General features: G+C 40.4%; 3 protein-coding genes across 4 annotated transcripts; 2 read left to right on the forward strand and 1 right to left on the reverse strand.

The window, feature by feature from the left end:
- Window positions 1–5726: 5726 nt before the first annotated feature.
- Window positions 5727–14618, reverse strand: LOC106088192 (condensin complex subunit 1). 2 transcript variants are annotated; one of them, XM_013253582.2, is made up of 6 exons: window positions 14406–14618; window positions 13861–14332; window positions 12617–13739; window positions 12258–12553; window positions 11230–12190; window positions 5727–7316 (listed from the first exon to the last, which is right to left on the reverse strand). In XM_013253582.2, exons 1-6 carry the CDS (start codon window positions 14518–14520, stop codon window positions 5871–5873), a joined length of 4413 nt encoding a protein of 1470 aa, XP_013109036.2. In that variant the 5' UTR covers window positions 14521–14618; the 3' UTR covers window positions 5727–5870. The 2 variants fall into 2 exon arrangements, with proteins under 2 accessions (XP_013109036.2, XP_013109038.2); XM_013253584.2 differs by lacking the exon at window positions 14406–14618 and having other exon boundaries at window positions 12617–13605; window positions 13861–13922.
- Window positions 14619–16603: 1985 nt separating this feature from the next.
- LOC106088194 (nucleolar protein 9) lies at window positions 16604–18869 on the forward strand. Its single transcript, XM_013253588.2, has 2 exons — window positions 16604–16859; window positions 16921–18869. The coding sequence occupies exons 1-2, from the start codon at window positions 16661–16663 to the stop codon at window positions 18714–18716; spliced, it is 1995 nt and encodes a 664-aa protein (XP_013109042.2). The 5' UTR covers window positions 16604–16660; the 3' UTR covers window positions 18717–18869.
- Window positions 18870–19022: 153 nt separating this feature from the next.
- Window positions 19023–19986, forward strand: LOC106088197 (phospholipase A2). The gene is made up of 2 exons (XM_013253596.2): window positions 19023–19592; window positions 19660–19986. The coding sequence occupies exons 1-2, from the start codon at window positions 19276–19278 to the stop codon at window positions 19919–19921; spliced, it is 579 nt and encodes a 192-aa protein (XP_013109050.2). The 5' UTR covers window positions 19023–19275; the 3' UTR covers window positions 19922–19986.
- The last annotated feature ends 1400 nt before the right edge of the window (window positions 19987–21386 follow it).

Raw genomic sequence — 21386 nt, forward strand, 5'->3', positions numbered from 1 at the left:
ACAAAATTTCCATGAAATTTTCTCTAAAGACTAAATTTCTGTGAAATTTTCTCTTAAGACGAAATTTCTTTGAAATCTTCTCTAAACACAGAATTTCTAAAAAAAAATTGTCTAAACAAAATCTCCATAAAATTCCACAAAATTCCTTGGAAATTTTCTCCAAAAACAAAATTCCAAGGAAATTTTCAAAATTCCTAGCAAATTTTCTCCAAAGACAAAATTTCACTGAAACTTTCTCCAAAGAAATAAATTTCATGAATTTTTCTCTAAAGACAAAAGTTCATGAAAATTTCCCTTAAGACAAACGTTCCATGAAATTTTCTTTTAAGACAAAGTTTTTATGAAATTTTTCGGCCAAGACAAAATTTTCCCTCCGGATAAAATTTCTGGAAATTTCATGGAAATTTTCTATCAAGACAAAATTTTCTCTGAAGACAAAATTTCTAGGAAATTTTCTCTAAATACAAAATTTGTAGCAATTTTTTTCTATAGACAAAATTTCTAGAAAACTTTCTCTTAAGACAAAATTTCCGTGAAATTTTCTATAAAGATAAAATTTCCAGAAAATTTTCCCTAGACAAATTTTCTAGGAAATGTTCACTAAAGATAAAATTTGGATAAACCTTGGACAAGCAAGTTTAGGCCAATATGTATATTAAGTACCACAAAAATAATAACATAAATTTATTTTTATTTTTGTGGTACCTAACATTTTCGAGCGTTTTATTGGATTAACTTAAAATGTTTGTATGTCCTCAATGCCTTTAATCATAAAGGGAAGGAATTAGATTTAAATAAAGGAGAAGTTAAAAGCGAGTCTCTTATTTTAAAAAATTTTTGTCGGCTTTTGCGCCATAGTACTACCATTTCTTTATCCCTGTAAATTCGAATGGTCGTGTTTCTACATTGTGCCGGTTTCTCTTGTCCCACCTAACCTATCTTGTTATCAGTTTGTTTCTGCATATCATACAGTATCATAAGTCATTCTATCATCACCTTGTATATACTTGTATTTTGTATTTCAAAGGCCACTACAAAAAATGTTTTTTAAAAAATTTGTTCAAATGTAGAACCACGCTTTCCTATATAAAGACCATGGCTGTTTTTGTAAACTTCCCAATTGGAGAGGATTTAGTTACCATCTTCAAAGGTTGTATCCGTTTCATGGCTATGATTATAATATCCATGACTGTATAACAGCAACCAATACGTGAGATACGCGTGGCTGCAGTGTTGGTAACCAGCACTGTGCATTACAATCCACACCCCCTTTCTTTTGTAACGCCTCAGAATGGGAGGTCCTTGGCAACCAGCCAAACGTGCAACGCTGTAATAGCCTTGAATGTGATAACTTTCTACGGTTACCAATAATGATGCTTTCATCACAGCACAATTGTGGTCCAATGCTATAGCCACTACTGGGGGATGATGGTGATGTTGATGACTTGGTGATAGCCAAGTTAAAAGTGTTGTTAATCTACTTAGAGTAGGAAAGATATGGTTATGGGAAAATTCGTGTAATTCTTGGTAAATTGATATGTTTCAGTGGAAGTAAAATTCTGAAAGTCATCTGCCGTCCTTATCTGCATCTGTAATTAATAAATGACACGCGTTCTAGATATCACATTTCAAAATATTTTGACACACGTACGCCCTACACTTTTCCAACTTTTTTTTTTTTGTTTCACAAATATCTAAGAATGGGGTTTCAAGAAACACCACTGTAAGGTCCTAAAGTGCAATCAGAGAAAAAAGAAACAATGAGCTTTTTACCTGTAAATATTTTGCATTGTACACTTTGGCTACCATAGAGGACTGGGTATGCAAGATAACAGGTTAGTATAACAAACAAAGGGCAAATTGCTCAAAATCGGTATCTTAAGAGATACAAATCATAAATATTTTTTTCGAAATTTAGTTTCCAAGGATATTTAGTCCGAAAATTTCGTAAAAAGTAGTTTTAATAGAGAATTTCATAAAAATTTGATTAAAAAAATCGTAGAAAATATGTTTGCATTACCGAGGACAACAATCTTGATGCGATTGGCTGCATAGAATTTTAACTTTGAGAAGGTAACCCATTTATCAAACTGCCCCTTACCATTAAATCTACATCGATCGACTTATGGCGGCAAAGTGTTATCCCATGACGGGAGTGCAACAGGAAGACTTTCCGACATATGGGAAAGTCTAAAAAATTCTCCTGTTAGAAATGTTCGCGATACTTTATCAAAAACAGTATCCCTTCAAGGTATTAAGCGACACAAGCTTTTAAACATTCCAAGATTTGTAGTCGGGGGTACCGAAGGTTTTCGCGACCACATGCCTGTTGACATTCCAAGATATGTAGTCAGGGGTATTCAACTACTTTCGAAGGGAGCTTTGTTGCCACCAGGACGCCCCAGCGAGTAATAGAGGACTACCAGGTCTCTGCTGCGCTAGAAGGGGCTATGCTGAACAGATTTAAGAATGTACTATGATGCCTGGCGAAAATATCGGAAATGTTCTGCGTTGGATAATGCTTAAGACAATTGTGAAGTATTTAACCGTAAAACTTCTCTCCTAAATGGTGTCTCTCTGCGGCACGCCTTTTTATCTAGACCATAAAAAGGTGGTAGTGATCATTGAGCCCAGAACCCAGACAGACAGCTCTCAGTGATATAAAGAAGTATTCTACCTTAATTTACATTTGCACCAATAAACTTTAACAACCAGGAGAAAGTACGAAATGCTATGGATACCACTGATGGTGGTTTCATTATCTACACGGTCCGTAGTACGTCCGCTCTAACTAGAAAGCTCAGCTCCCCTCGATCTCGCAATACATGGAGCACTAAGAGCGGAGTCACCTGTACTTAGTCATACATTGGACTCATTCAAAAAAGAGTTTTCTAGAGCTCATGATAAAAGATCTGACTATGATCTCAAAATATTTGGTTATAGCTGCCAGATAGACCGATCTCCCAATATAGTGTATTGAGCCTATAAAAGGGACATTTTTCATCCGATTTCGATAAATTTCGATTTTGATTTGGCACAGCGCGTTCTGGAAGACCCCTCCACCTATTTGTTGAATATGGTCCAAATCGGACCATATTTAGATATAACTGCAATACAGACCGATCTCCCGCTTTAGAGTATTGAGCTCATAAGAGGAGCATTCTCCGTAGCACTATGGGACTCCTGATTGTACCAAGTCTTCCGGACTTGTTTATATCCTCAAGGCAGGAGAACCAAGCGACTCTCCGTTCAAGGAATATATGCCAATCAGTTTCTCATCTAGAGAGACTATTTGACACGAGTACTAGGGTCCGTCTCGACACTTTACTGCTATGCCGCTCTCTTTTGGTGAATTGGTTTGATACGATGCCGAAAGGCCTAATTATCAACGCATCACTGGCGGAGGGCTCGATTAGGAAGATTGTGACAAGAGGAACTCCGCAAATTAGGGGCTAATGCCCTCTTTTGTTGTTGTTGTAGCCACATTTGCATATGGAGTTAGCGATTCTCGTCAAGCTCCATTAGGTGAGCAAGCTCGCTCCGGTCCAAAGAACCAATCGCCGCGGTACCATGATGGTCATAGATTATTTAAAGGGCCTCATAACTCGTCTTAACATGTCGGGTATCATAGGCACTCCTTATTTAAGCAGGAGCCGGTGCCGCCCGGCCTCTGAGACTCTCCACTCGGTACCGCTTATTGTCCGTTGTTGTTGTAGCCACATATATGCATGTGGAGGTAGTGATCCTTGCTAATCTCCTATAGGGGAGCAAGCTTTCTCCGGTCTATAGGACCGTTCCATAACTCAACTTGTCATATCGAGCAAAATTTGCCCTCAGTATTGAAGGAAGAGCCGGTACCGCCCGGCCTTTCATTGAGATTCTCTACCGTTGATTCTCATCAAGCTCCATTAGGTGAGTTGTTGTAGCAGTGTGTTGTACACTGCGACGGCAGCCTCAATCCGATACGTACAAACGGCTGCCATGGGATTGATTGTCCGCGTCTGCAGTTGCAGCTCCAGACTATTCTACTATCTGAACTCGCCGGGTAGCTCTCAGCTGGGTTCCTCATGATAACGATGAACACCACATAGATTGGTGATCAAAGTTCCAATCTGTGGGAGCATAAAGGCTTCTGGTGTAGCGTCTTTCAGGCGGAGGTCTTCGCAGTCCTAAAGGCACTGGAATGGGTGTTAATGCGGAAAAGGCGGCACAATTGGACTTTAACGATAGAAGTGGGAAGTGAGGCGGCGCAGAAGACTCTAGCGCTGTATCATGTAAAGTCAAGACTGTTTAGAAGATGCAAGGAGCTTCTGCGAACCATGTGGAATGCTGTCAGGCTTTGCTGGGTTCGAGGCCATCAGAAGGTAGAGGGGAATGAGGCGGCCGATGATTGCGCTTTCCTCTTTGCGTGCTTCTTTTTAGGTTGTGGGTAGGTGCTATTGAATTGTCAGTGTGGGGAAGAAAGGAAAGGCGAAGTTAGGAAGTGCAAAGGTAATCGCGCTACAGACTTCAAAAATTGTGATATAGAGATGAAATTTGGCACAGATTCGTATTTCTGATATACGTAGATTCTTCGGTGGGTTCTTCTAAGGCCCTAGATAGAGTTAGGTATAGCTGCGATATAAACCGATCTGTCAGTAAAGTTGTATAAAGATTCCCGAAACTCAAAACGAATAGGTTCGGATCGGATCTTTATTTGAATAAAGCTGCCATGTAGACCAATATGGCGATTTTGGGTTCTAAGCCAATAAAAGCCCTATTTATTAGCCTTTTAATTGAAATTCGGAACAGTAAGTTCTGTTGGAGGCCACCGTGGCGCAGAGGTTAGTATGTCCCCGTATGACGGCGAACGTCTGGGTTCAAATCCCGGCGTGAACATCAACGAAATTTTGTAAGGTATCCCTATCACTATGCGTCACGCCGTTCGGACTCGGCATAAAAAAGGAAGGCCTCTTATCATTCAGCTTAAACTTTTATCGGACTGCACTAAAATTAAATGTTTACCGATTAGGGCAATATGGGTATTAAATGAATGGTAATTGGAAATAGGCCACCGTGGCGAAGAGGTTAGCATGTCCGCCTATGACGCTGAACACCTGGGTTCGAATCCTGGCGAGACCATCAGAAAAAAAATTTCAGCGGTGGTTTTCCCCTCCTAATGCTGGCAACATTTGTAAGGTACTATGCCATGTACAACTTCTCTCCAAAGAGGTGTCGCACTGCGTCTCGCCGTTTGGACTCGGCTATAAAAAGGAGGCTTAAAACTTGAATCGGACTACACTCTTTGATTTGTGAGAAGTTTGCCCCTGTTCCTTAGTGGAATGTTCTTGGGCAAAATTTGTTTGTTTGTTGTAATTGGAAATAGGGTAAGAAACTTATTAAAATTTAGGATCAAGTCCCAGGGGCGCCGTCCCACACCAAAAATTACACCCAAACGGACGTGTAGGCCGATCGAGACAATATGGGATTCAAACGAAAGGTATTTGAGAGTAGCACAAAAAATGATATAAGAATTTTTATATCCGGAGATTCGCCCCAACTAAAATTATGGCTCAAATGGAAATGTATACCACATGGAATTAAATATACGCATTAAATACGGATTAAAATAATTTTCAAACTTGGACCACTTCAAAAAAGGAGCCGTAAAGTTTTATGAGTGTAGCGAAGCCCTATCCTATATTTAGTCTGGTTTCTAGTCGACATAAGAAAAACACATTTAAAGATTTCAATAATCATAATAAGTTGTCAGTTTATTTTGTAAAAAATATGCATGTATGTGCTTGCCTTTGTAGAAATTGCAAAAAATATTGAAAACAACAATACAATGACATAAATAACCTAATTGTACTGGGGGATCGTGATTGTACTTATTTACTTTTTCTCCCTCTTTTGCGCTGTGGCACATCTTCGTCAGAGCTGGCGGTTTCTTGTATGACTCGACTGCGTGAGGCAACACCGCGACGCGGCGTTGCCTTCGCACTGGCACGACGCGGTGTGGGCTGTGCGGCTATCCTTCCCTTCTTCGATGTGCTGGGGGCAGGTTGTTTATCGGAATCACTCGAATTGTCTTCTGAAGAGGATGGCGGCTTTTGTTTTCGTCCTGCAGACTTACCCTTGGCGGTAGATTTTTTGGGAGCCTCATCCTCAGATGAAGATGATGATGATTCTTCTGACGATGGTTCTTTTCTCGTACGATTCCTACGTGTTGTATTCGCTCTTGGAGGAGGTGCTTTGTTTTTATTTTTACCCGTAGCTTTGCCCTTGCCTTTAACCTGTTGGCTATTGCTGGCGCTGGAGCCGGTTTCTGGGGCATTCTCTTTGTCATTTTCCTGGTTCTCATTTTCCTCACCCGGTTGCCTAACCTGTAGGCATTCGTTTATACGAGTTTCCAGTTCCGTTACCAGAGTCTTTAATTCGGGCTTTGCCAATTTTGAGGTATTGCTTATGATCAGCTTGAAGGATTGATGCACCTCATCTATTTGTACCTTGTCCTTGTAGTATTGCAGATTATCGATCAGTTTCTTAATGGTCTTCTCATTGTAGGATAAAAGACTTAGACAATAGGCTATGTCCCGCCATTGTCTTTCCTCACGCGTCACCGGGAAACGCAGACACAATTTCTCCACCAAGGTCTCCACTTGGCGATCCTTCTGTATGAGATTCAATATGTAACGCATAATGATGCGATATTTCTCCTCCTCCAAGTTCAGTGTAGTATCACTTAGCTTGGAGATAATGTCTGGCAGTACATTGTATAGAATATTGGATTTATTGGCTATTTCCTTAAAGAACTGTTGTGTGATATTCTTAATCTCAGCATTATTGTCGACTATGCACATGGCCAAGTCGGCAATTTGTCCTTTCACACGTATCATCTCGTGCAATATCAAATGTGACAACATTTTCACAGCTGTCAGTCTCAGCTCAGTATCGTCCTCATACAAAGTGGAATAAAAATGACCCGTCCAGGGTTCAATGATGTTGGGAAAGCGAAAAGTCAAATCCGAGAGTCCAATCACAATGTTGCACTTAATTTTGATGTTCTTCGAATGCTGCAGTATATTCATAAGGAAGGGCATGTGAGCCTCACAGAAACGCGATGACACGCTCATGAAACGTATGAGAGCCAAAGTAGCAGCCTGCTGCAATGATGCATCCCGATATTTGACTGGATATTTACATATTTCCATGACGTAGGGGAAAATTTTGACCAGCAAAGCATTTGGGGCATACAAAAGAAGTTCTTCGCAGATATGATTTATGAGCTCGGCAATATTATCCTCGGCTGTGGCACCCACAAGATCCTCATCAGGCTGGATAGAATGGTAAGAATTTTGAAACAGATTGCAAAAATTTAAGTATTTCTTTTTATTCAAGCTGTTTTTATCAGCCTTTTTAAAGTACTCTAGCCTAGAGATGAAAAGCTGTGGTTTTAGAAATTTAGATTGGATCAGCATACCAATAGAATAAAGTGAAGCAAGCAATAGTGAAATTAACCCCTGAGAACTCCAATTGCCAAAGTCTACTCAATTTTCCTTGAAAAATTTGATAAACCCTTTGATTTCCATATTTGAGGACTGCTCTGAAGCGCTAACCGATATTAAAATTTCTTTGCAATGTGAGTTTCTACCAACTTAGACCTAAAATAGGAAATTTTTTCGACCAATGTCTCAGGCACGGAGGAGGCACTCTCCCTAGACACCAACAGGAGGAGGCCATTATTTGTCTTTTTGTGTACGAATTGTGCCTGGTCCGTGCCTGTTCCGTGCCTGCTCCGTGCAGAATAATATCGCATCCTAGTCCTATTCTGTTTGTCGGGACTTAATCCATCAACGGTCGGTTTCATGTCAGGGACGTTCAGCGTCATAGATGGACATGCTAACCTCTGCACTTCGACGGCAGTGTTGTGTTCTATTCTTCGTCTGCTTGGTTCTGTTGGATACCCAGATTCAGGAACTCAGGAATTTAGGTGGGATGCGTCAACAGGGAGCTGGTTCTGAGTCGAGCAGGTCTGGCTAGACAGTTAAAAAGGTGACGTGTCGTGCGGTCCCAGATCACAATCTACCTACCGCCGATTAGTATTTATGCACTAAATTATAAGCCTGGCACCATTGCAGGCACGAGATAAGTATGAATAGCACATGGGCTGAAACTTTGAGCTCCGATTTGTGTGGTGATCCTCGTGATCCACGCGAAGTTTAGCTGAGAACTAGCGGGTGAGTCCACAGGTTGCGAATAGTGGATACGGAGTAACTGTAATTGCAGTATCGGACAATCAGCGGTATCGAGTGGATAGTCTCAGTGAGAGGTAGGCCGGTACCGGATCTTGCTTAAATACTGAGTGCCCATGATGTGCGATGTGACAAGGCAAGTTATTAACCCCTATAAATAACCAATGGCCGAGAACGAGCTTGGTAACCTATAGGAGCTAGACGAGGATCGCTACCTTCACATGCAAATTTGGCTACAATAACAACAACAACATCTTATCACAATTTTTCTGCCGCCCGGCTTAAATTCTTGGTAAAAGGAGAAGAAACGCTTGGTTTTGGAAAAGGCGATATATATGCGGGTGATTGCAGCAGTTTGTGAGCCATCTTCATTTCCATAGGAGCCGATTATGTGTACCTAAATGCCCAGATATAACCGTCCACCGGCCAGGGGGTGCCAATTCAGTGTACGTGTTCGTCGTTTTATTTTTTTGTCATGGAAGAGGCACATCCCGGAGTGACTTCTCCGTGTTGGGATTGAACAGAACAACGGGTCCTGCATTACGCATCCAACAATGGCCGTCTCCTCTCGCCATATGCCGGGCTCGGTCTCTATCAGTTAAAAACCCACCTTATCACGAGGTATATGTAAACCATTTCGACGCCGATCTCGTATTACTTTGAGGTGCATCTTGCCCCCAGGTGCCCTCTGCAAATAGGAGTCGCTGTATCATCGATCTCGCGTCAAGGCCTCTTTTCTTTCAACTGATTATCACTTCGATAAAAATTGCCACAGCTCTTCATAATCTGGTTCTGTTCGGTTTGCCAGAACCACCTCCATTTTCCGTGAGGTGTAACCGGTTAATGAAGTGGGTGCATTTCCTATTGCGGATAGTGGGATGCTCCATATACGGAGTAGCTGCAACGACAGTCGCGGACAATCGAGTGGAGTCTCTGTGAGAGGTCGGTCGGCACCGGCTCTTGCTTGAATACTGAATGTTCATGATGTTCGATGTGACAAGGCGAGTTATTGGCATCTTTTAATAAGCAATGGCCACCCTGTTCCGGCGGCGATCCGTCCTTTGAGCTTGACGAGGATCGCCACCTAAACCTGAAAATGTGGCTACAACAACAACAACCGTGAAGGAATTTATGAATATCATCCATGGCGTCAAGGCGCCCAAGTCGCTGGGCTCCGACGGAATCTCTACACTGATACTAAAGAATCCGGATTTACCAGGAGTCGAGTACCTTACAACTATCCTTAAACTGTCTTTAAGCACTCTTGTAGAACCCGCAGGTGGCCAAAGTAATCCCGCTTCAGAAGCTTGGAAATGACCCGAGCAAGCGGAAGTCGTATAGATCGATCTTCCTTCTCTCATTAGTAGCAAAGACGCTTGAGGCAATCCAACGTACCGGTTTGACCCGTTGGAGTCCTTCATCGGCTAGGTCTGCCGCCGCAGTGCACAATACAGTGATACAACAATAACGAGCTTGAGGGACTACTCTTCCCGAGCCTTGTTGGAGAATTCCCATTTGCCGAGCATCATTACTGAATCAGGCTAGGCCATACGATGGGACAGTCTAAGTGGCTCTGGACCACTTGAAATCCTTCGATACGTTCAGTCATGGGACACTTTTGAGGACTTCGCTAACACTTTTCTTCGACCGGTTCTTAAACGTTGGATTACGATAGATATAAGAAGTCGAGAAAACAGTTCCCCACTGCGAGGTGATACCTCCGGCACTACGTATCTTCCAATCCATCCCTCTGCAGACGGCATACAGATCGTATCATATGCGTACGATCAAGGCTTCGGGCCCCCTCTGTTGTGACATCTGCGTGAGGGTTAACCACTACCTTGCCGATCTTGCCGTTTATTTAGCTACCAAAAATTTGACGATATATGCTACCAAAAATTTGACGATATATGCCACCAAACCTTTAGCTACTGTTAACTTCTTAGTCTGCGGAGATGATTTAGAAGTTGAATGTGATAGTCGAAGGTGTAAGAATTTCGACTACTAAATATCCCAAAACACTTGGAGTCACATTTGACAGCCTTTATAAATATTGAAGGAGTTGAAACAAGGTCTTCAAGTCGCTCGCTGGCAGCACTTGGGGTGCTGACAAAGAAACCTTGTTGACTATATACAAAGCAATTGACCGGTCCGGTCATTGATAAACTATGCAGCGCGAGTGTGGACCCGTCAGCTGAAGGACACGCATGGAAATAACATTAAGCTCTACCAGAATGGTACCCTACGACCTGCGACAAGCTGTCTCCTAAGTTCTTATGTGAACCACCTCCATTAGAAAACAATGGTCCTACCCGTTCGAAGGCCCAACTGCTTGCTGTCTAAGCAGCATCTACTGGGTTGCTATCGCTGAGACCATCCAAATAGCCATCTTTTGGATAGGCATCCACCGCTCAGGGATATCAGGGTGGATCTGCTTAATCTAGAGCGTGAGGTAGCATTCATATAGATAACATTCACGCCGACACGGTATCAGAAGTGGGGAACAGCTACTCATTGCAAAAAAAGTGCTTCCCTCGACCAACCAGAAAAGTTCTAGCTCGCGTTTCGGCAGTTGTAGCCCCTCAACTTCTACAGAGCTAGAATTGAAGCCAGCGTGTCATATGTTTGTTCCGTTTGTAATCAGGGACGGACCCAGCCAATCCTACACGATTTAAGACGAGATCCCTTTGGACGCACCCAAACTTATACGTTTATCCTACCGAAACGAGAACTAATAAATATTTCATTCATATTTAAAATCATAAAAAATCCCCTCTTTGCGAAGCATTGATCCAATATGGCAAGGTAAGTTTTTTCTCTACTTTCTTTCCAATAATGTACATACTTCTTGTTGTTATTTTTCTATAAAATTTCAAATCTTTGGAGACTCCTCATCTACTGGACATTTTTTCTTTACCCTAAATCAGAGTGGACTACTTTTTCAAGCGTACGAGTATATCGCAAAGCTCTACTTTCTTTCCAGTTCTGTACTTACCTCTTGTTGTGGTTCCGCTGCTGCACCCGACAAACGTTTGAGTGATTCCGTTGCTGACATATTCAAATTTACTGTCTTCCGGCGATTCGTATTGAAGGTGTTTAAGGCTGATTTCTTCTTTTTTTCCTCGCAATCAGCCAATTCTTGGCGAAATTTCATATTATTATACACATCAATATCCAAAAAGATCATTTCCTTCAGGGTCATATAGCCAATCATAAAGATGAAACGTGTCAGCAGAAATACTGGCATTTTCATTTGTTTCAAAGCACCTCCACCACCCAGTACATTTTGGCTGTGTGGCTGTGTCATTTGTGTGCTGGGTATCTGTTGTGAAAATGGAGTTTCATTTGCCTGCGCTTGTTGTGATGCTGTTATCTCACACAATTTCATGGAAAAGGCTTTGAACTTTTTCAACAGACCTTTTATAATATTTTGCGATATAACATCGGGGGTCTGACACATTTGATAAAAGAATTGCAGCGTTTTCATGGTGATCTTGTCAAAATCCGTTATGCGAGGATGAAAAAAGAATTTTAGAAACATATCGGTAACTTTTTGTACTGGTGGTGAATCGACCTCATAACGTTTATAGAATTTCGAATTGAGAGATTGATCAATGGAATTAAGCCAAAATTCCAAACAGCTTGCATAAATGCGTGGATCCTTTTTGGCACGTTCTCCCAAACCTATGCCTTCGATTATGGTAATATTGGCTGAAGCAATTGAGGACTTGGCATAGGAACACATAATGAGCAATTGCAAGGCCAAGCGTGATTCATTGTCAGTTGTGCCTTCTAGTTTCAAAGTGAAACGCTCAAACAAGACTTGTATGATATGGCCATCAATGTCCTCGTTGGAGACCCATTCACGCACTAAGCATTCCATGGCGGTAAAATGACCATATTCTATGCCCTCCAAAAATTTAGAGAGATTTTGTACGACACGCAAAGCATGGGCTCTGAAAAAGCAAAAGAGAAGAATTTAAGCAAATTGGCTATAACAGCAACAGCAAATTCTTTACTGACCTTCCCGTTTGATCTGTTGTAAATAAAACTTTCTTGTATGCATCCGATACGGCATCACGTTTCTCCTTATCCGAAGACCACACCAAATATAACATTTGACGCATGCCAATTTCGGTGCCTTTAATGCCAAACATATAGCCAGTGGTAAAGAGATCCACTGCTTCATAGACATCGCTATTTGTCTTTGAAAGTAACATCTCCAATAGTTTGGGCATGGCTCTTGAAACAGCTCGTGAAAATTCTATGGAGTCTTGCAAGAATTGCACCGTCTTAATCTGAGTGCCCAACTCCTCATTCTAAAGTTAAACAAAATGACTTTACAAACTCAAAGAAACGGCTTTAGTAATTATTTTACTTACACTATCTTTGCAGCCATTGGCCAAAAATATATATGACTTTAATAGAGCCATGTAGTAGGCACATTGCTCCTCATGGCGCAGCGACAATCTTATTTCCGAATTGCCCGCCACATGATCAGCCTTACGCACCAATACCACCGCTTCCTTGTAGTTCTTTTCCAGCAACATGGTCGAAATACGCTGCACTAGATCCTCATAGTTCTCTTGAGTTTCGGTGGGTTCTTTGTTTTCTTTGAGACTTTCCTCGACAAATGGAAAAATGTCCGGTATGACCAAATTCCATTTGTCCTCTATTTCCTCGGCTTTCTTGCGCTCCTCAGCCAACAATTCGGTAAGCTTCTCCATTTTTTCCACTTCTTCATCATGCTTTTTTTGCAATTCGTCCAAAGTTAGCTTAGCAGAAAATGGGTTACGTTCCAGAAAGGCCTTAATCAACTGTACAGCATGCTTTCGCACCGATGAGGTTCTGTCCTCCAAGCGTTCTACTGCTTCTGACAAGACTTTCAATTGAAAGGAAAGCGGCACCGCTTGTTCTTCCTTCATGTGATGCCAAATTTGTAAAACCTTGGAACGCACATGAGCCGAAACGTCATTAATGTGCATCAATAGATTTTCCAAGAACTCATTGCGCGCTTCTTTCAAATCTTCGGAAAGTTCTTCTGAAGTCAACTCGCCCACAATGGCATCACCCATTATTTGTAAAATACAGTTTCTTAGCAAATACGATTCGCAGTTAAGCAACTCGTCGCACAAAGTTGACAAATGCGGTATCATCAACTTGGGAGCCACCGAGGCCGAATGCATAAGAAAATTGGAAAAGTTACGCGACACATTTGAATCGGCCGAATCCAAGGTCAAACTTTCGACTATCTCTTTTATCAGCACCGAAAAGACACTGGTGATGTTGTAATCCTCATACAAAGTATTGATGCCATTGGCCACAGAGACACCCGCATGTTCGGTGGTGCGCAGAATTTGTAGAATTCGCACTGGAAAATTCATAGCATGTTGATAACGTTTAATGGCAGTGCCGAAAATTTGAAAAATCGTCTCGACAATGTGGCGGTTGTCGGGACGCACATGTAACATTTCCAATGTACGATAGCAAATGTCACAAATTAAACTAAAGAAGGAAATAAACGAAACGACATATATAGGTAAAAACATAAAACAATTAAAAAAAATATGTATACATAAACCAAACAAAAAAAATTTGTCATTTTTACATCCTCTTCACAACTCACTTTACGAAATTCTCTTCCGCCATGGGAGGGCTCCAAAGCTTCTCCAACGGAAACTGCAGTATATTGTACAATTGTACTAAAAACTTGCCACGTTTATGTTCCCAATCAGGATATTGTTCAACTGTATCGGCATTCTTGCCTCTCTTCTTTTGCTGATTGGTCTGCTGCTCCTGTTGCAGACGATGTATATTAGAGTCAATCTTGCGTACAACATTCACATGTAGAAACATGCACATCTTGGTCAAGTTTAAATGTGAGTTGCGTTCCTGACTTGTGGGCGCCTCACTGCGTGCCAGGAAAGGAGCCAGCAAATTGCCCAGTTTGTCAACGGTCAAGTAAAGCAAATCAAAGCTTCGCATCAAATTTGTCATGGCCGAGGAATCGGTGTTTTTGCATTCAACCACAGCATAGAATGTATCGAAATGGTCGAATATATAGAAAGGGTCTCCTTGATGGAGCATTTGTTTGCAAGCTGCAGAAAACACACAAAGAAAAATTTACATTTGGCGGCATTAAATACGATTTGAAAAATAACTTATATTTACCTCGAAGTTTATCGGGTATTTCTCCCGAACTGTACAATTGCTTCACATAGTAATTGTCACCACTGGAGTTGAGCAAATCACTGCTGGCCATAGGCAAATTGAATTGGAAATCCATTTTGAGTATTTTTTGTTTTATCTCTTTTTTTTTTAGTCCTAATAGCAAAATTAAATTTTTGTCCTTTTAATAAGTGGCTGTAAATTTCAGTTGACACACCAAGCATTTATATTTTGACTACCAAGCGATTTTTTTCATAACTGTTATCGATTTATGCAAAAAAAAACGATAAGTCAATTTGAAAATATAACAACAAGGTTGCCAGAAACCAAAAAAATACCGGATTGACGATTTTTTGGCCACATACAGTTAAACCTCGTTAATGCGGTTCTCTCGGGACCGAGCATACGTTGCCATTAGACGCTTTTTTTTGCAAATAAATAAAGAAAAGTGAACCATTGAAGTCATTAAAACATGCAAATACGATGCCGGCAATGGTTTGAAGAGTTGTCACTTTGCTTTACTGTTGTCATTTTTCTCACCATAGGTAGAGTACTACTTTTCCGCCCATTTTTAACCAACGTTTCGCCGAGGTTTTTTATATAGAGTTTGAGCTCGAAATGCTCGAAAATCGCAATTGCTCATATTCTTTGCTTTTATAAGCCGTATTTATTATGGCATCAGATTCTATATATATGATGACATTATCATATCACTCACTCTAATTTGAGATTTCATTAATTGAACATCTAGGTGTTGTCTTGATATTCAGAGACTTGATAAAATTTGCCTTCGGATTGCTCCTTGATCCATGGAGAGCTATCGATAGCACTAGGGGAATATTCCCAATTTGCCGGTGGTTTGACAAGGTTACCACATTTAATTATTTTGGCCAAAATGTTGCCATTAAACATAAAAATTAATACAGCACCAATTAATTTATTAGCTGCTTATGTGCATGTGTACACTCAAATGTAAGTGAGTGGACTGTTTTCAAATTCATGCACCAAACGTGCTCTTTTCAGTACCATACGGTATTGATAGTAAAGCAACTCCGTATGGTACAAAAACAATATCGAATGGTACTCTAATGGATGAAACATAAAATGATTAGTGCCGTTTGATACTAGCCTTATTACCGAACTGGTATTGGTTTTAAATACCAATCTGTTATTGGCTATAGCATTAGACCGTTATTGGTTTTAGTACCAAATCATTATTGATTATTTCACCCCCAGGATTCGCTAATGGAAGGTTAGGTCACTTGCAAAACATAAAGTGGAAAGGCCCCATGAGCATCATTAAGGATGCCAAATCTGCCGATTGCAAATGTCATCGAATAGGAGAAATCGTAAACAAAGAATGAATGTAAAAAGAGAACAAGTTGACATCCTCAATGCCAAGTACTGCCAAAAATTAAAAAAATTTTATATCGGCTGATCACTTGGCTTAACCTCATTCAGTGAGTCCTGTTCCACGCCCGAATGCATCAAAATAAAACCATTGAAAATATCAAATCCCCAAATCGGCAGATCGGTCTATACGGTAGCTATATGTAAATTTGACCCGATTTTAACCTTTTCGGTTCTGATGTCGAAGGCCTTAATAAACTACCCTTTGATGGGTATGATGGGTGGGTAGAAAAATTCTTTAAATACACACCAACAACAAAACAAATATGTATATTATTCGGTACGGGCTATCGTCGACTACCGATGGTTGTAAATTTATTAGCGTTGTCTATCGATGGCGCCTAGGTAAATTTATACAAGGTAAAGACATTAGCCCAGCTGATAAAGTTTACCAATTTGAGAGTTGTATCCAAATCCCACTAGATCAAATGCTTTGTTTAGATTTTAAAGATTTTTCACATTTTGTTCCTTTTTTCACATTTTTATTGTTTTAATTTATATTTTGCACGTTTATGATCATAAATCTCTTGATTGACAACCTAGTGGTAATTTGCGCCACCATTCCCACAGTAGTTTATAGTAGATTTCGTTGTTGTTGGGCTAATGTGTTTACCTTGTATAAATTTGCCTAGTCTATATCGAGTTCTGTCCATGAAAGACCCCACAAAATTGGCAGATAAATCTTCGAATGTGAACGCCCTCTAGAATCAGCAAAGGTTTTTTTCCAACAGGGGGTTTCGCGCAACTGTTGCAAAGTGATTTGATTATGTTGTATAAGAAAAAGAAGCATTTGTTATTGTGGTAAAACGTGCTCATCGCCCCAACTACAGAGATTTTATTTTAATAAAATGGAAACTAATCAAAGTCAAGCTCCCTTTAAACGCAATAAGAAAAAGAGGAAAAATGCACGATTTCTACACAATGCCAAAGGGTTTGCAAAGCAAGGAATCTATGGCAGGGGGACACACATTGATGATGATCAGTACAATTATTTCATCAATATTTTGGATGCCATGAAAAATGGCTTTGAGGATATCGAAGAAAAAGGTAGCTACCTTAGAAGAATTAGATAGCTAAAGACAGTAATTAATATTATTGACGATTTCAGTTACCATGGCCAACAATGTTTTCGAACAGACCAAAGACAAAGAAGTGTACTTGGCCTCAAATCAGATTGTGTGTAAAGTTTTGGAAACTTTGGTGGGTTTTGTGGATGCTACACAACTTGAAGCATATTTTCAAGCATTTGCCGACAGTTTTCGACCAATATGCTCAGATCGTTTTGCCTCACATGTTCTGCAAAAAATGGTAGAAATAGCCTTCTTGAGATCAGTGCAAAAGGATCAACTTAAAAAAGCTAAAAGTGAGGAAAATGAAGAAGAGGAAGAAAAAGATGATGAGCCACCGAGTAGTAAAAAACCGAAACTTAATAAAGATGTTTTAAGTGAAGAACGTTACAATTTGGATACAGAATTCCTCGAGGAACACAAGCAAAACTGTGCCAATTTTGTGCTGAGAGTGGGCAAGTTTATGCTCAACAACTTGGAGGATTTTGTATGGGATCATTGTGCAAATCACATAATGCGCACATGTATATTGTGCCTCTCTGGCATACATGTGGTCAAAGTGGCATTTGAAAAAGGCGGAGCTGATATGGCCAAGAATCGCAAAGTCTATGTGGTTTCGGAAGAGTTTAAAGAGATAGCAAAGGAATTTGCACAGCGTTTGGAAATGTGGCCACAATTTTGCGATTTCCCCTATCAAGAACATTCATCAGCTCTAATGGGAGTATTGTGTATAGCTTTGAAAGTCATTGACAAAAATATGTTGAAACATTTTGGTAAAAAGATATTAATGGAAGCCTTACTCAAAGCCGAGGAAACTGGTGATGAGGAGAAAGAGAAGAAAATTGAAATTTCTGATGAAGAAACTGAGGAGGAACCAAAAGAAGGCATTAAAGGAAATAAAGAAAGCCAAGAATCATCTGAAGTTGCTCAAACAAAGTTACCCAAAGTTTTTCAATATCAATGCTCAGTGATATTACTGGAAACACTTTTAACTGTGGCAGGGCCAAAACTTCTTACACAATTGTATGCCATGCTCTTTGCCAACAAAATGGCATTATTGGCCAAAGAGCCTTCTAGTAATTTTGCCGTTCAGAGATTATTGCAAAATATTAAGGAGAAAGATGACTTTGAAAATGTCTTTCAAGAATTACACGAACACACCGAAGAACTGCTGAAGATTGGCCATACAGGCGTCATAGCTGCCCTATCGTCAGCATGTCTGCGTTTGCAAACCAAACAAGGACAATTTATTTCGGCCCTACAATCCGCCCTTCATGTTAGTGGAGATAAGGAAAAAATGAAATCATTCCTCTTATGCCTGATCAAGCTGAAACCATTCGAAATTTTACAACAGGATAAAACAGCTTTCGTTCATTTGCATGGCTCCTTGGTAATACAAGATATCTTACGTTTTAATAAGCCAATTTTTATGGTAAACTGTATGCTGGAGACTTCAGCCGATTATGTAGTTTCGGTTTTTAATACCCCCAATGGTTCGCATATTTGTGATGCTTTTCTGGAAAGTAAATTTATTGGAGAGAAATCCAGGGAGAAGTTAATCAAACACTTGGAGGGTTTCTATGTAGACTTGGCCATAACAAAATTTGGCTCCAGAGTTATAGAATCATGTTTTGCGGCCGCCTCTGAACCACAAAAAGCCAGAATAGTCAAGGAATTAGCGGATAAATCGAATATGTTGAAGGGAACGCCCTTTGGCAAATTAATCTATCACAAATTGCGGGTGGAAACATATCGTTTATCAGCGGATCAGTGGAAAGCTAGTTTGCAGCAGAAGGAATCGAAGGTTACACAATTGTTTAAGGATATAATAAATTGATTGTTGGAAACCAGAAAAATTTTTTTAGTTAACAACCAAGAAATGTAAGTAGAATGTAATTTGTTGAAATACTTAAATCTAGAATTTATGAATTGCTGCATTGTTAAACAAAAACCAAATTTCCCTATGTTTCTTGTGGCCAAATGCAGAGCTTTTCCCAACAGATGTTTGGTGAAAACAACTGTCATTCTTAAGATTCTGCGCATTTGTTTGTTTTGGTTGTTAATGACCTTGAAATCTTCTTGGCCCCATTCTCCGAATATTTTTTTATATGTAAATAATTTGCAACATTATTAAGCCATAGCGACCTTTCGAAAGAACTTGGAATATTTGTTTACACTAAGCCGCCTAAGAAACGTAATAATTCATAAAAAAACGCTTATCTCTCCCAGAAAAAGCGAAACACCTTAAAGCAATGCCTGCTTATCGCTTGTCGAAAAAAAGGTCAATGTAGAGAAGGGCCAAAGATGGTTGTACTGATTTTGTTTAAATACTTGTAATTGCTTAAAACCAATTTAGTTGCGTTTAGTGCTTCATCTGGTCCACAAGTATAATTATAATGGAATCTCAAACAAAATTTTTGCAAATTTTCATACACCTTGCCTTGCTGGTGAGCTGCATAACATGTTTCAGTGAGGAATCGATATTTGAAGATGAAGACATTTATCGCCTGGCCTTGCCACCGGCCAATGCCTCAACGGGAACCACAGTGCCCGGTACCAAATGGTGTGGTCCCGGCAATACAGCTGCAAATTACAATGATTTGGGTAGACATCGTGACACAGACACATGTTGCCGCGACCATGACCACTGTGATGATATAATTGAGGCCACTACATCTTTGTATGGAATTAGCAATACAGGAATGTTTCCCATGTATGTAGTCGAATAAGTGAATTTAAATGTGCTTGCTTATGAAACAACTCTTAACTCTGTGTTTCAGCTTAAAATGTAGCTGTGAGCAAAAGTTTTTGAATTGCCTTCAAGCTGTCAATAGTGCGATATCCAATACTTTGGGTCACATTTACTTTGGAGCAACCAAACAATGTCTGGGTCAAGGCCATCCCATTGTCAGTTGCAAACAATACATGGAGGGAACATTTCGCAAACGTTGCATACGCTACAAAATCGATGTGAATAGGCCTCTGATCTGGCAGTTGTATGATATACCATTTTATACAACAAATAGCAATAAGCCCAAATAATCCACGATTCAGCTTTCTAATTATTGGTTTGGAATAAACAAATGTTGGGAAAATTCTCTTTTAAATTGGCATTTGGATTCCTAGTGGTTTTTTCAATTGAGTCTACGAGTTGTTTTTGGAGCATGCGTCTATATTAGTGATAGAGGCAGTAGAATTCGAACAATCAACAAAGTGAAGTTGTTGTTTTTGGAATGGCTATGAAGCGTCAACCGAACGAAGTCACACGAAGTTGTTTACACTGTTCGTCAGGGATGGAAAAGTCAGTAAGTACTATATCACCTTTTTCAGAACTTTGTGACGCTGGCAGCAGTGCCTCGCACTTGACCTGAAGTGTCTGCTCAGGAAACCGGATCGGAAACCTCTTCCCTTTCTTCCAGGTTTCCTATCGTTGCCTGGAAGGAAGGGAATAGGTTTCCGATCGGATACCTGAGACGACACTTGAAGTGGAGTGCGAGGCACTGCTACCAGCGGCACAATCTTGCACTGACTGAATCCTAGTATTGCCATCTGGAAGATCATGTTACACGGAGTGGGCCTGGTGGTCTACATTGAGAACCCAAGGAGACAAATCTGTTTTAGACTGCCTGACCATAATATGGTCCTGCAGGCGGAGATCCGGGCAATCACGGAATGCGTGAGGTGGGCACAATCCGCATCGTTTGGGTGTCGTCCCATAACGGAGTAAGGGGGAATGAAAGGGCAGACGATTTGGTTTAACTTGGTTAACTTAAAGCCTTTCGGGCGAGGCAGTCCGAGTTAAGGGCGTGGGCGACGAACGCCCAGTCTGTAGGACGTCGAAAATAGTATGGGGTCATCTAGATCCTGAGAGGACGAGGTTATTACTGAAAGGAAGTAAGAAGGAGGTCACTTATGCAAAATTAGTGCGGCAAGTGATAGCATGTGGGAAAGATAATGAGACGTTGGAGCATTTCCTTTGTCAATGTTCGGCTTTGGTGGTTAAAAGATACCGGTGCTAAGGTAGAGACACAACACCAAACATGAACCAACTTAGGGGCGTGGCATGTAAAACAATAAAGAATTTTGTAAGTAGCACCGAATTCCTAACTTAGATTTTCATTTTCGAGGTTACTGGCTTAGGAGTATGTCCATAGTGGCATGGGGCGGATTAATATCCGCACCCTCTTTTCAACCTAACCTAACCTTCCAGAACTTTCGGAGAACTCGAGGTTTATTGTAATACACCTTCTAACGATTTTGTACCTTTTTTATGCACAATAGGTGTTTTCGCTTTCTTTTTCAGTAAAAATTTGCCAGTACAAACTTGCAGGAGAGTACAGCCTTTACCCTCTTGCTATTTATTTGAATTAAAAACCTGGTTTTCATAAAACAGCTTGTTCGATGTTTCAAATTTCTGCTGGGGAAAAAACCTACGCAAAAAAAATTTGCACAAATTTTTGAGTCCACGAACACACTTAATATTGTTTTTGTAGCCAGATTTTCATCT

The sequence above is a fragment of the Stomoxys calcitrans genome, chromosome 5 (assembly GCF_963082655.1).
Source record: "Stomoxys calcitrans chromosome 5, idStoCalc2.1, whole genome shotgun sequence".
NCBI classification, from domain to species: Eukaryota; Metazoa; Arthropoda; class Insecta; order Diptera; family Muscidae; genus Stomoxys; species Stomoxys calcitrans.

Excerpts from the sequence above, each read along its gene's own strand:
- LOC106088197 (XM_013253596.2), top strand. The coding sequence starts at position 19,276 with ATGGAATCTCAAACAAAATTTTTGCAAATTTTCATACACCTTGCCTTG. Across the intron at positions 19,593-19,659 it reads AATACAGGAATGTTTCCCAT|CTTAAAATGTAGCTGTGAGC; the intron begins GTATGTAGTCGA and ends TCTGTGTTTCAG.
- LOC106088194 (XM_013253588.2), top strand. The coding sequence starts at position 16,661 with ATGGAAACTAATCAAAGTCAAGCTCCCTTTAAACGCAATAAGAAAAAG. Across the intron at positions 16,860-16,920 it reads TGAGGATATCGAAGAAAAAG|TTACCATGGCCAACAATGTT; the intron begins GTAGCTACCTTA and ends TGACGATTTCAG.
- LOC106088192 (XM_013253582.2), bottom strand. The coding sequence starts at position 14,520 with ATGGATTTCCAATTCAATTTGCCTATGGCCAGCAGTGATTTGCTCAAC. Across the intron at positions 13,740-13,860 it reads GCGGAAGAGAATTTCGTAAA|TTTAATTTGTGACATTTGCT; the intron begins GTGAGTTGTGAA and ends TTCCTTCTTTAG. Across the intron at positions 12,554-12,616 it reads CCAATGGCTGCAAAGATAGT|AATGAGGAGTTGGGCACTCA; the intron begins GTAAGTAAAATA and ends GTTTAACTTTAG.